The sequence below is a fragment of the Mandrillus leucophaeus genome, unplaced genomic scaffold, assembly GCF_000951045.1.
Source record: "Mandrillus leucophaeus isolate KB7577 unplaced genomic scaffold, Mleu.le_1.0 Scaffold900, whole genome shotgun sequence".
NCBI lineage: Eukaryota > Metazoa > Chordata > Mammalia > Primates > Cercopithecidae > Mandrillus > Mandrillus leucophaeus.
This window is the reverse complement of record NW_012109809.1, coordinates 250,124-268,470: the sequence shown is the minus strand read 5'-3', so window position 1 is coordinate 268,470 and position 18,347 is coordinate 250,124. Positions and strand designations below refer to the sequence as shown.

Here is an 18,347-nt window from a genome sequence, read left to right as displayed (position 1 = left end):
AAAAAAAAAAAGGCAACCCCATCAAAAAGTGGATATGAACAGATACTTCTCAAAAGGATATGAACAGACACTTCTCAAAAGAAGACATTTGCGCAGCCAATGGACACATGAAAAAATGCTCTTCATCACTGGTCATCAGAGAAATGCAAATCAAAACCACAATGAGATACCATCTCACACCAGTTAGAATGGCAATCATTAAAAAGGAAACAACAGATGCTGTAGAGGATGTGGAGAAATAGGAACACTTTTACACTGTTGGTGGGAGTGTAAACTAGTTCAACCATTGTGGAAGACAGTGCAATTCCTCAAGGATCTAGAACTAGAAATACCATTTGACCCAGCAATCCCATTACTGGGTATATACCCAAAGGATTATAAATCATGCTACTATAAAGGCACATGCACACATATGTTTACTGTGGCACTATTCACAATAGCAAAGACTTGGAACCAACTCAAATGTCCATGAATGATAGACTGGATTAAGAAAATGTGGCACATAGATACCATGGAATACTCTGCAGCCATAAAAAAGGATGAGTTCATGTCCTTTGCAGGGACTTGGATGAAACTGGAAACCATCATTCTCAGCAAAGTATCACAAGGACAGAAAACCAAACACTGCATGTTCTCACTCATAGGTGGGGATTGAACAATGAGAACACCTGGACACAGGGTGGGGAACATCACACACCAGGGCCTGTTGTGAGGTGGGGGAATGGGGGAGGGATAGCATTAGGAGAAATACCTAATGCAAATGACAAGTTAATGGATGCAGCAAACCAACATGGCACATGTGTACATATGTAACAAACCTGCACGTTGTGCACATGTACCCTAGAACTTAAAGTATAATAATAATAAGAAGAAGAATTTGAATTTAGACATGTTAAAATATATATTTATACTAGTAAATGATCATACTAATTTGAAATCAAATAGCTAAAATACTGAAGCATCTATTCCAAGGGAAAAAATAGTCAAAATTCCTACTATCTTGTGATACTTCATACAGTCAGTCCTTCTGTATATTTCAAAAAATGATTTCTTGAAACCTACTATAGCTAAGAAAGTGGCAGGTTTCAAAGATGATTGTAGATTTCAGCTTGGGAAATTGGGTCTTCATTGAAATTCTGAAGGGAGAGTAGGATTAGAGAAGACACATTTCTTCTCAGTATGCTGCTTGTAATGTTTGCACAGTACTTTGTCCAAAGGATCTAGTCAGCAGTTACCTATATAATCTAAGGCTCTGGATAAAATTTGAGCTATAGACATGAATTTGGGAGTCATTAGACTATGAATGACAGTTGATGTCACGAAAGTAGATGAGACAGCATGGCCTGCCCTTTATTATTTAATTCACATCTATGTCTCTTCCTTCATTTTCCGTATCTTGAAAACACATTTAACATCTCTCCAATCTCCACTCTGACCAACTCATTCCTGAGCTTCAGTCATTGGGAGTGGTATTCCTCACACATGTCATAGTGTTGCTTCTATGTTTTCCCTTGTTCTTGTTTATTATGCAATGTATTCATGCTTATTCTCTTTTCTGACACCTATACATTATTCAAAATTCAACTGAAGTGTCACTTTCCCTTGAATACCTTCCTTCTCTGACCCTACTATTCCGCATAAGAAGCTCCTTCTGTCTGTTCCCATGGTACTCTGTGTATTACTCTATCATACTAGATAGATATAAAAATATCTATCCAGTGTAAAAATAATAAAACGAACATTCAAGTACTCACCACATTGCTAAGACTGAGAACATTGCCAATACCTTTTAAACTCACTTTGCGTCCCTTTGACACACACCATTTTAAAATTTATTTCAGAAATACGAAATCAGTGCTTCAAGTATGTATATTATCTATTGAGTTACTATAAAAATCACTTTCAAAAATTAAAGTTTGGAGATGTGAGGAAGAAATTCACACACGCCTTCAGAAAATTGTCTGTTGCTAGTGTTGAAAAACAAGGCTAGGAAATCTCCCTGTCAGACATATCACACTTCCATACACACATAAATTTTAGATTACCTTAAGTAGTGCCTCTAGAACATAAAGTGTGAGAAAACAGTAGTTAGTGTGTTTTAATTCTCTGCGGTAGATTACATTTAACCGGGATATCCAAGAGATTACAAAAGGAAATATATTCATTAATATCACAAGGCATCCAACATGTTCAAATTCCTCAGTAAATACTATTGTATGGCATAAATGAAAAAAGAAGTATCTGTAAAATAAAAAGACAGTTTTAAAAGGTTTACATTAAAATGATTTTCATATACACTCATTTCTGTTCTGCTTATCAACAGCCACAGAGCCCTCCTTAATTCTTTTTTTTTTTTTTTTTGAGACGGAGTCTTGCTCTGTCACCCAGGCTGGAGTGCAGTGGCCAGATCTCAGCTCACTGCAAGCTCCGCCTCCCGGGTTTAGGCCATTCTCCTGCCTCAGCCTCCCGAGTAGCTGGGACTACAGGCACCTGCCACCTCGCCCGGCTAGTTTTTTGTATTTTTTTTAGTAGAGACGGGGTTTCACCATGTTAGCCAGGATGGTCTTGATCTCCTGACCTCGTGATCCACCCGTCTCGGCCTCCCAAAGTGCTGGGATTACAGGCTTCAGCCACCGCGCCCGGCCAGCCCTCCTTAATTCTGAAAGCAGCCACCACTAGCTAATACGTTCTGGCATCCTGCTTCAGAAATTTTCCTTTTAATTTCTTCCACTGATCCTCCTCTGTCTTGAGTCTGGTTTCTCCTTTTTCTTTCTCTCCCTCCGTAAATCTCATTCACTTTTTCTTTTTACTTTTAATAGAAATATTGTTGGTATAACACAGGAAAAATTCAGAATTCAAATTCAAAAATTCAAACTATTTAAAAAAATTTTTTTTTTAAATAAAGAGAATACTTTCTAATTTTTGATAATTCCTATTTTCAGAGATGAATACTATTATTTTGAATATTGTTCCAACTTTTTATTTTTATAAAATGATTATCTATAAACATAAAAGAAGTTATATGACACATATTTTTCTGTAACCTGCATTTTTCCCTCTTCAAAATGTATCATGAGCATCTTCTCTTGTCAAGGTGTAAAACTGGGATCAAAGCCTAGGATGGATGGTGGTGGAATATATGGATCCAGATTTTATCACAAAATTTAAATTAATGTATATGCTTTGAAAAATAGCTTCCATACTCAATATGATGGAGAGTAGAAATGTACAAAAAAGATTTACTTTTAATATTTTAATTATATTTTAATTGTTCAAGTAGTATAATAATACACTATTGTTGTTAAAAATTTGCATGATAATGATTAATTAACTGCTGATTGAAGACTGGGTAAGTACCAGATCATTTTCTCATTCTCAAAGGTACATCTATGCCATGGCCCAGAAGCTTTTACAATTTTGGATCCCCTTTGAAAAAAAGATGATGAAATTATGAGTGCAGTAATATATAATCCGTGCTCACATTGCCAGGGCCCTCCAAGGCCTCTGGCAGTTCCTCTGTAATGGGAGCCACAGAGTTTAAGCCTTGTTAACTTTGTGGTAACCCCTCTGCCCTTCTCTGTCCTCACTCCAGGCTGCTTTTCTTGATCTCTCCCAGCAGCAAAACCATGTTTGGCAAAGCATGGCACTGGAGGTTACCTTTGCTTAAGTTTATGGTTAAATTTGCAGTCACTGATCTCATTCATTTTGTCCCTAGCTATATTTCTTTCCTTTGAATCTAAGAAAAAAAAAAAAGGAATTCAAATTGAAAAGGATGAAGTAAAATCTCTATTTGTGGATGACATAATCCTATACACTGAAAATCCTAGAGAATCTGCAAAAATCAACTAGAGCTAATAAACAAAATAGCAAAGTTTCAGGAAACAAAATTGATATATAAAAATCAATTGTATTTCCATACACTAGAAAGGACTGACCTGAAATGAAATTATGAAAACAATTCTATTTAAAATAGCACCAAAAAGAACAAAATAGTTACGATTAATGTTAACCTAAAACTTGCATGCGCAAAACAACAAAACATTACCAAAATAAGTTAAAGATTTAAATAAACGGTAAGACATCCCATGTTCATGGTTTAGATTAATATTGGCTTAATATTGATAATATGACAACACTATCCAAAGCAATCTACAGATTAAATTAAATCCTATAAAAATCTCGACCTTTTTCTTTATTTTGCAGAAACAAGCAAGACAATCTAAAATTTATATGGAATTGTAAGGGACCTTAACTAGTTACAACAATCTTGAAAAAGAAAAGTTGAAGGACTTATATTTCCTGATAACAAAACTATATACCAGCTGTGGAAAACAATTTGGTGATTACTCAAGAAACTAAATATAGAATTACCACACGGTCCTGCAATTTTACCCCTGGGATATGCCTAAAAGAATAGAAAGCAGGTATTCAAATAAAAACTTGCACATGAATGTTCATGGCAGCACTATTCATAATAGCCAAAAGGCAGAAACAACTCAAATGTCCGTCAACTGATGAATGGGTAAATAAAATGTGGTATATTTACCATGGAACATTATTCAACCTTCAATAGGAATCACATATTGATACATGCTAGAAAGAGGATGACCCTTACACTACTAACACATTCTGCTATGTGGATGAAAACATTATGCTAAGTGAAAGAAGTCAGAAACACAAGGCTACATAGTGATGATTTCATTTATATGAAACATTTGAAATAAATGCATTCACAGGGACAGAAAACAGACTGGTGCTTTCCAGGAGAAGGGTGGAAAGGGGAAATGGGAAATGACTGCTTAATGAATACGCAGTTTATTTTTGGACTAATAAATAACACTACATTGTACACTTTAAAATGGTTAATGGTTAACTTATGTATGTGAAATTTACCTCAATTAAAAAGAGAATACTATTCCTGTCTTTTTTATTCTTCAAGTAACTTTATAAATGTACATAAGAAATTTAGGGTGGTGACTGACCCTCACATTTCTAATAAACATTCTGTAGCTCTTTATGCCCTAGGATACTCATCAGTCTCCTCTGAGATGGCTACCACCCACTTTAAGCTTTAAATCAACTGTAAAGACAGGAAAAAAAACCCTTTATTTTTTTTAAAATAAAAAATTAAAAGGATGTAGCTAAGGTTTACAGTGGATGCTGGCCAGATCATTTTTCTCTTAGATTATGCCATAATCTCCTATGATTTTTTATGAAAACTCTAACAACTTATGGTGGTACCAAAACTTGTGGTGAGTTTCAAGGCTGATTTAGTAACAGGTATAAAAGGTGAATTTGTTCATACAAATTATTTTTGTTTTCTTACTTTAGGTATGTTTGTGAGCATTTTCTATGACTGTAAATAAGGCCATTTTTCAAATAATAAAATATGCAAACATTTTTAAAAAGAAATTTCATTGTAAAATTACTCAAAATATTTTGCAAAATATTCAGGATACAATTTTAAAAGAAATAAGCAGGGAATTTCAAGTGAATATAATAGCATTTCTTATAAGGTTGAAAAGCTCTTACTTTGATGGGCCCACTTTTTCCTTTCTGGTATTATACACCCAATTGAGAAGTAGTTTTCTAGTAAAGGTAATTGTTTTTTGGCTTTCGGAATAATTCTTTATTGTCTCAAGACGCATACATCTAAAAAAAGAAAGAAATCTTCAAACATGCTTTAAACATTTTGAAATAAGTTTAATGTTGTACTGTCAGAAAGCAGGAAGACTATTTTGTGCCATGATGGCTGGATTAAGACATTTTCATGGGCATAGTTCATGAAGCTAGATTGTAAGGCTCACTGGTTAAACAGAGAGTATTAAAAATTGGAGATATATGGTTGAAAATAATGGAGATTTCAAGGTTCAGGGACAGAAAACATACTATGTTTCAAATATTTGGGATTCAGACACCTGGGTTTTCATGTTAGACTCGCCATTGTCTGGTATGGCAATGGACACATTACCTCATTTACTTCTTGCTAATCTGCAAAGTAAGGATAAAAATACCGATGTTAGGCTGGGATAATTAAATGGGAAAGCATGTATAAGGCATCCAACTCATATCACACATCTTCCCATCTCTTTGTCTTCACTTTCAAAGCAGGTAGTAAGGTTTAGAATGACTAAAAATGAGTTTAAATGGTAACTCAGAGAAGTCACTGGTTATAAGAGCTCAGTATAATTTTGGTAGCCCTTGTCCCAAGTTTTCTGTAGCTTTCTGCTGGCTTTTTTTTAAACTGAGACAGCTCAGATCTGTGTATATGATTGTGTCTTGTTTAGCCAATCTCCTTGGCTTTTCAAGGAATTTACCTTCTGCTGACCAGATACTTTCATTATCATGATCAGAAGGAGAGTAAGGCTCTGCCCTTGGGTCTGAGGCCCTACCTTATAATGTGGCTTAATGGAAGGGCATTGGAAACCTAAGTTCAAAGGTAAACTTCGCCCTTTCCGTGAATTATAATGTTCTTACTTTAAAACTTGTGTATCTATCTATCTATCTATCTATCTATCTATCTATCTATCTATCTATCTATCTATCTATCTTACTACAGGGATACTAATGTAATCGAAAAGAATGAAGTCATTCAATTATCTGTAATTCAATATAATATGTGGTAAATAAATGGAAAATGTTGAATGTATATATGACTTGCTTCATTTATAATTGAAAAAATATTTATTCAACATCTGCTATGGTTGTTAAATGCTAAAGATAAACCACAAAGAAATACTGGTCTGCCCTCAAGGCTCCAGCAGACTAGTGGGATGAAACATGTAAATACCAATTGCAGTAAAATGTGGTAAGTGTTGCCACAGAGATAATAAACGAGAGGGCCCCCTGGACCCACAAAAATAAGCATTTAATATAGTCTCATTGTGATATCTATGTGTGACACTTTACAGCACAAATTACTAAGTAATTCAGGCTCTTGAATTCCTATCAATGTGTTCACTGTTTAGTCCTGATTTAGGGGAACAGTATGATCTATTTAACTAGACAGTGAGGCAGCTTGGCTTTGAATCCCAACTCCGTAATTTATGAGTCAAACGACCTTGCATAAGTTATTTAGTTTCTCTTTGCTTTTCTTTCCTAGGAAAGAAAATCTGCATCGTGAATATAATAACAGCATCTATCTCATAAGATTCTTCTGAGGTAAAATAGGTTAATACGTGTAAAGTGTTTAAAACTGTACCCGGTATGGCACTCAATAAAAATAAACTATGTGCTCAAAAGATTATTTTTTAGGCAATTATACAAGCACTTAGCATAGGTCCTGGTGCTCCTTTTAAACCCTCCACTCTTTCTTTTCTTAGACTTGTTTTTCTTGCCACGGGTCACCCTGACACATGAGGCGCTGATAGGAATAATTAGCAAATGGTAAAATCAACTCCAAGGCAGCTCAGCAAAGAAGCAAGAACTGAATATAAGCATAATCAATAGAAAGTTCTCTAGGGGCTGGAATACCATTTTGCTAATATTAATATTCCCTACAGTGACTGGCATATATTGATAATATATAGCTTTGCACATATTGGTATTTAATGTATATCTGTTACATGTATGCATAAAAAATGTAATACATTCCAAAGTTTGCCTTCATAGTCATATGTTGCTTCTGCCTTTGTGGAACATTTAAAGAGAAAAAAATCGAGGCAGTGGGCTGAATTGCTCTATGTTGTTTTATTTTTATTTTTATTTTTGAGACAGAGCCTTGCTCTGTCGCCCAGGCTGGTGTGCAGTGGCGCAATCTCAGTTCACTGCAACCTCTGCCTTCCGGGTTCAAGCAATTCTCCTGTCTCAGCCTCCTGAATGGCTGGGACTACAGGCGCATGCCACCATGCCTGGCTAATTTTTTTGTATTTTTAGTAGAGATGGGGTTTCACCATATTGGTCAGGCTAGTCTTGAACTCCTGTCCTCAGGCGATTCACCCACCTTGACCTCCCAAAGTGCTGGGATTACAAACATGAGCCACCATGCCCAGCCTGTTGTTTTATTTTTATATTAACATCTCCTGGAAAATATTTTAATGATGCTTTTTATTGTGTCATTTATTAAAAACTTCCACTGTACAATGTGCACCTTTCTTCTTTAAAATATGCATGATATTGTTTTGAATTGATCACATTTGCCCAGCCCTCTCTTTCAACTCCCGCAACTTTACTTGGTCACCTAAAGCATTAGAAGGACCTGGATCAAAAGGACAAATGGAGACCCTGGTACCATAGATGAAAATATTCAAGCATTATAAATCAAGGAAACAATATTTTAAATAAGATATATTTCATCTTCCTATCATGACACATACAATGTCATAATGATTTGTATGACTAGGTTTAAAATGAAAACTCTTAGTTACTTTGAAAGTCTGTACTTGAAATGAAATGCAAATATGCCTTAATTTCTGGCTGCTTCTTTTCTAACATCTAACTTTATCCTTCAGTGTACCACAATGTTATAAGTGTGACTTAACACAAGGTTGGCACATCCTTCAGGTTTAGGGGTATGCACACCAAAGACCTGGTTTGCTCATGGGATGATGGACCAGGAGTAGAGGCCCAAATAGACTCTGAAAATAAGCTTAGGATAATTTAAGCAGGGAATTTTGGTGTCTTCAGGACTGTTGTCTAGAACAAGAAGGTATGTCTGGGTGGACATTGTTACAATTGCATTGCAGTTTAACCCCTCTCTTTGCCCAATCATAGATCTAGCATTCCTCCACAGGGGATGATCTGAGGGTACCCCCCAAAACACTAATTTTGAGGTACTCAAGCTTATTTTGGAGACCTATATCTAAAGAAATCACTATAAGATTACAAATGTGTGCTGAGTATTAAGAGAAGATGTTGAAGTAATACCTATGTATTGGGGAAGATGTACCTGGAGGGATTAAGGAAGGCTTCACCCTTACTTAGTCTGGCATTCAAATTGTCTAAAAGGAAGAGTTCTTTACCCTAGCTTACTTTTTGGCAGCGGGAGGACAAAGAACCAAAGACAGTTTCAGTCAGAAGGAACAGCTTGTTCAAAATCATAGAGGTATGAATGAATGCAGCAAATTTGGGAAACTGAAAATAGATAGTCTGGCCTGAGGGTGGGATACAGAGCAGGCAGCTCTTCTGTAATACTAGGGTATTAATGTTAATAGTAGAGGGAGCCAAGTTATCAGACAAAAACAAGAAAACTCACTTGGGTAATTTCCTAAATGCTGTGGCTTAGAATAGAAGCCATCTCTTGAGAACATACTTACTTTCCCTTCTTCTCACCAAAACTTCCTGCTGCACCTACCAACACCTGGACAGCACTCTGGGACAGAATCTCATTCCTGTATTGTCTCTGGTAGCTTGCCTAAAAGAAATATTAATTCAAGTCATTATATAGCATGAATAGCAATGACTACTTATTACAATCTTGATGGGAAAAAATGTGTGATAAAGAAGTAAAAACACTCAATCTAATATGTTTGTAAAAAGAATCTTTCTATGGAGTTCAGATTATAAGATTACTGGATAAGGTAGGTCTTGGCTTTGGGTGGAGCCACACTGGTTCTGAAGGAAACTAGAGGTCTTCTAGACATGGAATTAGGTTTTCAAAAAATAAATTGAACTTGTTGGCAAATGAGTTTGGGAACTGCTGCAAGCTATATCCACATCTCAGAAGTTAATAATGAATATTAAAGGCTCTGAGAAACCCTACAGTAAAAAAAAAATCCTACTACACATCTTTATTTAATTGAATTTTCTCAAATATTTCTGCAACAAGGCTCTGCTGCCTCATCTGTGATAAGGATTAAAATTACTATAGCTTTGTAACTTATATAATTATTTATAGAAAATTTTGTAATTTATAAGGAATATTATAATAAGAGACTGCTACTGTTTGGCAGAATGCAGTCACTTCTTCATTCAATACATATGTAAAGAGCCTTCTGAGCTTCAGGGACTATGTCTGATGATGTGGAAACCAGTATCTGATACTGTTCCTGGCATCCATGTGCTGAAGACTGTTGAGAATCACTGTGTAGACCAACTTCCTTAACTGAAATTTATTATATGACCAAAGAATTCTAGGTTCTGCAGCAGGGATTCTCTCTGCATGATCAGTTTTGAATATTAAACACTGCTTTGTTTGGGGGAAATACTAGAAAGAAACAGCAATGACATTTGAGGATGTGGGATGAAAAAACTTTTCCCATAATTACAGGAATTCGATAGAGTAGCACTCTTCTCCTTAAATATCATTAAAATATGTTTAAAACAATATTAAATCAAAATATTCTTAGTATCCTCAAGATAAGAATAGTAGTTTGTGGAAAAAATGAGGAAGCTGAAGATTATATGGATCTCGTGAAAGCTTAGCAATACAAACACCAAAGCAATTAGATACCAGAAGATGTTAATTGTTAAATTATCTTTCCCAATGGGAATGCAGAAACCAAATCAACAAATCAAGATAAGCATGAAAATATATCTAAAATTAAGAAGAACTAGGAAGATATTAAGTGAAATGAGGATCTAGAGAACAGAGTAGAGAAATCCAATCTACTTTGAAAAGTGAGATTTCTTGATTAAGACATAATAGCACAAAATCAATGATCAAAATATAATAGTAGAACCCAAACATTTGAGGCAATAAATCAAAAAGTTACGTGGAGTGTACATTGCAGAAAACATAGAATATCACAAGTGAAAAAGAGGTTATTCAGTCACCATAAGTTTCCCCTTTCATAGATCGGGAGAATAAAAACTATATAGATAAGTCCTTAGTCACATATCATATTAATAATAAAAACAAGACTCAAAATGAAGTCTCCTTCATTTATTTTGTGGGTTCTTGAACACCATATTTTCCTGAAATAAATTAAAATTGGGAAGTGACTAAAAGACATGGCCTCATAACATTTTTAAGTTACAAGGAAATAAAAATAACTCTACAGGTATCCAAACAAAAAAGAAAGCTGTATTTAATTTCATAAATATTAATTTATTAATTGCATAAAAATCATTCATTTGTCTTCATATAAATGTATCATTACTTGGATAAAACTCCTATTTTTTTGTCTGAAACATCTTTAAATATTTACTAATCAATTTTTTTTCTATAAAATTACACTAGAGACACTAGCCAAACCATTGAAAAATACATTTCAAAGATATTCTCAACTGGGAATATTATTGGAAATAATCAGTGAAAATTATAATATCAATATATTAAAGAATGAAATATGTAATAAAACATATCTATAAACGGCTTCTTGTTTATAAGAATAATAAGCATAATCATTAAAACAAAACTTAAAGTATAAAAGTGAAAAGAAGGGAACTCCTTCCTTACTGTAAATGACGAGTTGATGGGTGCTGACGAGTTGATGGGTGCAGCACATCAACATGGCACAAGTATACATATGTAACAAACCTGCATGTTATGCACATGTACCCTAGAACTTAAAGTATAATAATAAAAAAAAAAAAAAGAAGGGAACTACTCTAGGAGACTAAGGCAGGAGGATTCTTTGAGCTCAGAAATTTCAGACCAGTCTGAGCAACATAGAGAAACCTTTTTTCAAAAAATAGAAGAGGAGCACAAAGAGGTTTCAGAACATTGAACTAAATTCATGTTCCAGCCATGGGTACAAGGCCTAGTAAGCAATTTTTTTTTTAAATGAACGTAGAGGTAGATTGAGAAAAGGGAAATGAAAACATGTGGCTACTCTAAACGTACATCTAAAAGTACATCTATAGTTAACATTTTAGTTAGAAAGTTAGAGAGTATTATTGACATTTATATCATTTGTAAGGCAAAATTAGATACTTTTTGAAGTTAGTTTATCAGACAGAAGTAAACAAAGAATGATATATATCTCAATACAAAAGAAACAAAGAAAGGAAAGTAGGCACGCAAAGGAAAAGAAAAAAAGAAAGAAAAAGAAAGGAAATTAAACAGCAAGAGAGGAGTGAAAGAAGAGAAGAATTGAGTTATCAAAATAGAAGAGCTATTAGATCCTATAATAAACCTGAAATACTTCAAAGACGTTCAGATTAATTAATTGAGTGAATATTAATTGAGTGCCTACTATGTACTACACATTGTGGGATTCACTGAAGACATTCAGATGAATAAATCACAGTCTTTAGCCTAAAAAATATTACCTAGGTTTACTAGATTTGCCTACAAGGAAAATTAACTATACTAAAAAGCAAAATTTCAAGGATAGCAGCATATGAGCTGAGCTGCTGGCTAACCAGCCTCTTGCTTCCCCAGAGTGAAGATCAGCCTGGAACACTGCCCTCAAGGGAGTAGCACCTGAGAAGAGATACTGACTGACCAGTCCCTGCACTTCCCCCAGATCACAGATGATCCTGGTTCTCTACCCATGGTAGCGTAGCCAGCTCCCTCATTCACAAGGGAGCAGACCCCACATAGGTATACCAGCCATACAAACTTCTGCAGCCTAAGCAACTGAGGCACTCACAGGCATCAATGACATTGACTGTAACTGAAGAAACTGTATTGAGGCTATGCTATTGTATCCACCCAGTATAAAGCTAATGCACCCTACCCAACTGATACCTTGGGACATATCTGCAGGTGAGTCTTTCCCCATGAAAGCCACTATACAAAATTGAAAGAGGCAAGTGTTTCACGAGATCTAAAGACATCAATACAAGGACACAAAAAACATGAAAAAGCAAGAAAATATCTCACTGTTAAAGGAACACAATAGTTCACCAACAACTGGTCCCAAAGAAATGGAAATGCAGAAGCTCCCTGAAAAGGAATTTACAATAATGATATTAAGCAAACTCAGCGGACACAATAAAATCAGAAAAGCAATTCATTATGTGAATGAGAAATTCAACAAAAAGATAGATATTATAAAAAAAAAATAACTGAACAGAAACATTGGCGCTAATTCAACGAATGAAAAAAAAAATACAATTGAGAGCTTTGATAACAAACTAGATCAAACAGAAAGAAAAAATCTGTAAACTCGAAGCCAGATATTTTCAAATAACCACGTCAGACAAAAGAGAAAGAACAAAGAGAAAAAGAGAAAGATACATAGATAAGAAAGAAAAGAAAGGAGAGAGAGAGAGAGAAAGAAAGAAAGAAAGAAAGAAAGAAAGAAAGAAAGAAAGAAAGAAAGAAAGAAAGAAAGCAAGCGAGCGAGCCAAAGAACCCAAGAGAGCTCATGGGACCTATGGGACATCATTACACAAACACATGTTATCATTACGGGAATCTAAGAAGAAGAGATGGGAAAAGGCATAGAAAATATATTTAATAAAGTAATAACAGAAAACTTCCAAGTTTTTGAAAAGATATAGACATCTAGATCCAGGAAGGTCAAATATTCCCCAAAAGTTTCAACCTAAAAAATTATTCTCTGAGGCACATTATAGTTAAATTGTCAAAAGTCAAAGACAAAGAGAGAATTTTAAAAATAGAAAAAGTGTCAAGTCACATATGAAGGAATCTCCATTAGAATATCAGCATATTTCTCAGCAGAAACTTTATAGGCCAGAAGAGAATAAGATAATATGGTTGAAGTGATGAAAGACCAAAAAAAAAAAAAACTTTCAACCAAGAATACTATACACAGAAAAGCTATCCTTCAGAAATCAAGTGTTTCCCTGACAAATAAAACCTGAGAGAATTCACCATCATTAGACTGGACTCACAAGAAATGTTTGAAAGTCCAATATCTGGAAGCAAAACAACAATAACTAAGATTGTAAAAACATGTAAAAGCCAATGATAGAGCAGATACACAAATCTTAAAGAAAAAGGAATCAAATCTTATTATTACAGAAAAACACCAAACTTCAAAGATAAACAAAAAGAAATACACACAAACTCCCCCCAAAAAAACCAACTAATAAAATGACAAGAATAAGTTTTCACCTTTTAATAATAACCCTGAATGTAAACTAATTAAAATTTCCATGTAAAAGATATAGACTGGCTGAATTGATTAAAAAATAAGACCCAACTACACACTGAAGTGACACCCAACTAAGTCACTTCACCTGTAATGACACCCACAGACTGAAAGTGAAGGGGTGAAAAAAGATATTTCTGGCAAACAGAACCCAAAAATGATTAGGAGTAGTTATATAGCTATACTTATAACTGATAAAATAGACTTTAAGTAAAACTCTGTAAGAGAGACAAAGAAGTTTACTATATAATGATAAAGGGATCAAATCAGCAAGAGGACATATAAATACCAAAAACCAGAGCACTCAGATACATAAGGCGAAAATTATTAGATCTGAAGGAAGAGAAAGATTCCAATACAATAATAGTTGGGTCTTTAAAATCCCGCTCACAGCATTGGAAGGACTTTCTAGACAGAAAATCCACAAAGAAACATTGGATTTAAACTGCACTATAGACAGAACATTTCATTCAAGAACAGCAGAATACATATTCTTCTCATCAGCACATAGATCATTCTCCAGAATAGAGCATATGGTAGGTCACAAAACAAGCCCCCCAAATTTTTAAAAAATTAAAATCATACCAAGTATCTCTTCTGACCACAATGGAATAAAACTGGAAATTGGTAACAAGAGGAACATTGGAAACTGTACAACCACATGGAAATTAATCATGTTCCTCAACCACTGATAGATCAAGGAAAAAAATTAAGAAGGTAATTCTTTATTTTGAAACAAAAATAGAAACACAACATACCAAAACCTATGTGATATAGCAAAAGCTGCACTAAGAGGGAAATTTATAGTAATAAACTTCTACATCAAAAAAATAGAGGGCCAGGTGTGGTGGCTCATGCCTGTAATCTCAGCACTTTGGGAGGCTGAGGTGTGCAGATCACTTGAGGTCAGGAGTTTGAGACTAGCCTGGCCAACATGGTGAAACCCCGTATCTACTAAAATTACAAAAGATAGCCAGGTGTGGTGGCAAGCGCCTGTAATCACAGCTACTCAGGAGGCTCAGGTAGAATTGCTTGAATCCAGGAGGTGGATGTTGCAGTGAGCCAAGATTGTACCACTGCAATCCAGCCTGGGTGACAGAGTAAGACTCCATCCCCCCTCCTCCCCCCCCACACACACAAAGTTTCAAAAAAATTAATTATGCACCCCAAGGAACTAAAAAAGCAAGAACAAACCCCAAATTAGGTCGAGGAAAGAAGTAATAAAAATCAGAAGTAAAATAAGTGAAATTGACACCAAAAATAATACAAAAGATCAGAAAAACAAAATGTTGTTTTTTAAATAAGAAAAAATTAACAAACCACTAGACTAAGAAAATAAAGAGAGAAGATACAAGTAAATTAAATCAGAAGTGAAAAACTAGACACAACAACTGAGACCACAGAAATTCAAAGGATCATTACAGACTATTATGAACAACTATACTCCAACAAATTGGAAAACCTAGAGGGAATGGATAAATTCCTGGACACATAAACCTACTGAAATTGAGCCAGGAAGACATAGGAAGTCCGAATAGACCAATGAAGACTTACAAAATTGCAGCAGTAATATAAAGTCTCCCAAGAAAAAAATATTTTTGAAAGGGAAGAATTCTTACAAACTCATTTTTTGAGGCTAGCATTACCCTAATACCAAAAGCAAAGAACACAACAAAAAGAAAACTATAGGCTGATATCCCTGATGAACACAGATGCAAAAATCCTCAACAAAATACTAGCAAACAAAATCTAACAGCACGTCAAAAATATTATACACTATGATCAAGTGGGATTTATCCCAGGAATGCAAGGATATTTAAACATACACAAATCAACACACATGACATATCACATTAACAGAAAGAACAAAGCCGTTTGATCATCTCAATAGACTCAAAAAACATTTGATAAAATTCAGTATTGTTTCATGATAAAAACTCCCAACAAAGTAGATATACAAGGAATGTACCTAAATACAATAAAACCATATATGACAGATCCACAGCCAACATCATGCTGAATGAGGGTAAGTTAAAATCTTATATTTAGGAAAGCTAAAGACTCCACAAAACAACTCCTAGAACTGATAAACCAATTTAATGAAGTTGCAGGATACAATATTAACAAACAAAATTAGTAGCATTTCTACAGACTAACAGCTATGTGAAAAGAAATCAAAGCATACATCCCATTTATAATAGCTACCAAAAATGCATGAGAATACATTTAACTATGAAAGTGAAAGACCTCTACAATGAAAACTACAAAAGATTGATGAAGGAATTGAAGAGAACACAAAAAAAGGGAAAGACATTCCATGTTCATATATTGGAAAAACAAATCTTGTTAAAATGACCATACTCCCTAAGAATCCTACAGATTCAATGCAATCCCTAGCAAAATACCAGTGATAGAGAAAACCTTCCTAAAATGTGTATAGAACCTCAAAAGACCTCGAGTAGCCAAAGCAATTTTGAGTGCAAGGAACATAGCTGGAGACATTATAATACCTTACTTCAAAATATACTACAACCAACAAGCTATAGCAACCAACACAGTATGGTACTTGCATAAAAACAGGCACACAGACCAATAGAACATAATAGAAAACCCAGAAATATATATATATATATATATATATATATATATAAAACCTATTTATAGCCAACTGATTTTCAACAAAGTCATGAGGAACGTACACTGGGGAAAGAAGAGTCTCTTCAAAAAATAGTGTTGGGATTAATAGTCACATGCAGATGAATGAAACTAAACCCTTGTCTCTCCTTTATATGAAAATAAACTCAAAATGAATTAAAGACTTAAATGTAAGACTCATAACTATGAAATCACTAGAAGAAACACTTCAGGTCATTGGACTGGGCAAGGATTCCATGGCTACAACCTCAAAAGCACAGGAAACAAAAGAAAAAATGGACACATGAGATTATATCAAACTAAAATATGACTGCACAGCAAAGGAAGCAATCAATGGAATAATGAGACAACCTGCAGAATGAAAAAAGATATTTGCAAAGTATTCTTCTACTAAAGCATTAATATCCAGAATAGGCAAAGAACTCAAACTATCCAACAGCAAAAACCAACCAACCAACCAACAAATAGTATGATTTAAAAATGAACAAAGGATCTGAATAGACATTTCTCAAAGACACACAAATGGTTGACAAGTACATACAAAATTTAACATCGCTAGTCAATGGAAAATGAAAATCAAAACCATAATGAGATATTATCTTTTCCCGGCTAGAATACAATGTTTATATATGGGGAATGTTTATGGCAGCACAATTCACAATAGCCAAAATAAGCAACCAACTTAAGTGCCCATCGATAGACGAATGCATACAGAAAATGTCGTATATTTACACAACAGAATACTATTGAGCCATAAAAATGAATAAAATGCTTTCATTTGTGGCAACATGGATAAGACTAGAGGACATTATGTTAAGTGAAAGAAGTCAGGCACAGAAAAATAAATACTGCTTGTTTTCACTCATACATGGAAGCTATGAAAGTTGACCTCATAGAAGTAGAGTAGAATAGTGGCTCCAAGAGGCTGGGAAGGGTAGGGGGACAGGGGAGCTAGCAGGAGTAGGTTGGTTAACAGATACAAACCTGCAGTTAGATAGGAGGAATAAATTCTAGTGTTCTACAGCAGGGTGATTACAGTAAACCATAATCTATTGTATTTTTTCATATAGTTAGAAGACAAGATTTTGAACCTTCTCAACCTAAAGAAACAATAAAGGTTTGAAGTGATCTATATGCTTATTACCCTTATCTGATCATGACACATGTATACATGTATTGGAATATTACATTGTGCCTCACAAATATGTATAATTATATGTCAATTAAAACAACAGCAATAAAAATTACCCTCTTGACCCTAAATTTACATTTCATATTGGAATAAAATATTAGTTTGAAAAGGTAAAATTTCCAACAGTTTGTATGCTGCTGTGTTACAGAATTTCTCTAATTTTTAGCCAAGATTTGAATGAAAACATAATACCCTCTTCTGTCAGTTATTAGAGGATTTGGCTGCATCATTACATGAAAAACTGGCTTGGATCCAGAGATGGGCAATGTCACAGAACTCATTGCCTAACACATCTGAAGTTTAACCCCAGTTGCAATTTCTGCCATTGGGATCTGTGAAATTGCCATTTCTTCATAAATAAACCACTCTACTTAAGCTAATGTGAGTGAATTTCTTTTCTTTCTTCCTTTCTTTCTTCCTTCCTTCCTTCCTTTCTTTCTTTCTTTCTTTCTTTCTTTCTTTCTTTCTTTCTTTCTTTCTTCCTTCCTTCCTTCCTTCCTTCCTTCCTTCCTTCCTTCCTTCCTTCCTTCCTTCCTTTCTCTCTCTCTCTCTCT

General features: G+C 34.6%; 1 protein-coding gene across 1 annotated transcript in view; it reads right to left on the bottom strand.

Annotated features, from left to right (window-relative positions):
- Window positions 1-18,347, bottom strand: part of SLC9C1 (solute carrier family 9, subfamily C (Na+-transporting carboxylic acid decarboxylase), member 1) — a 133,333-nt gene that overhangs the window by 65,470 nt on the left and 49,516 nt on the right. Inside the window, 3 exon segments of the mRNA XM_011969736.1 lie at window positions 2,046-2,241; window positions 5,533-5,652; window positions 9,255-9,352. Coding sequence (XP_011825126.1) covers window positions 2,046-2,241; window positions 5,533-5,652; window positions 9,255-9,352 — 414 coding nt within the window.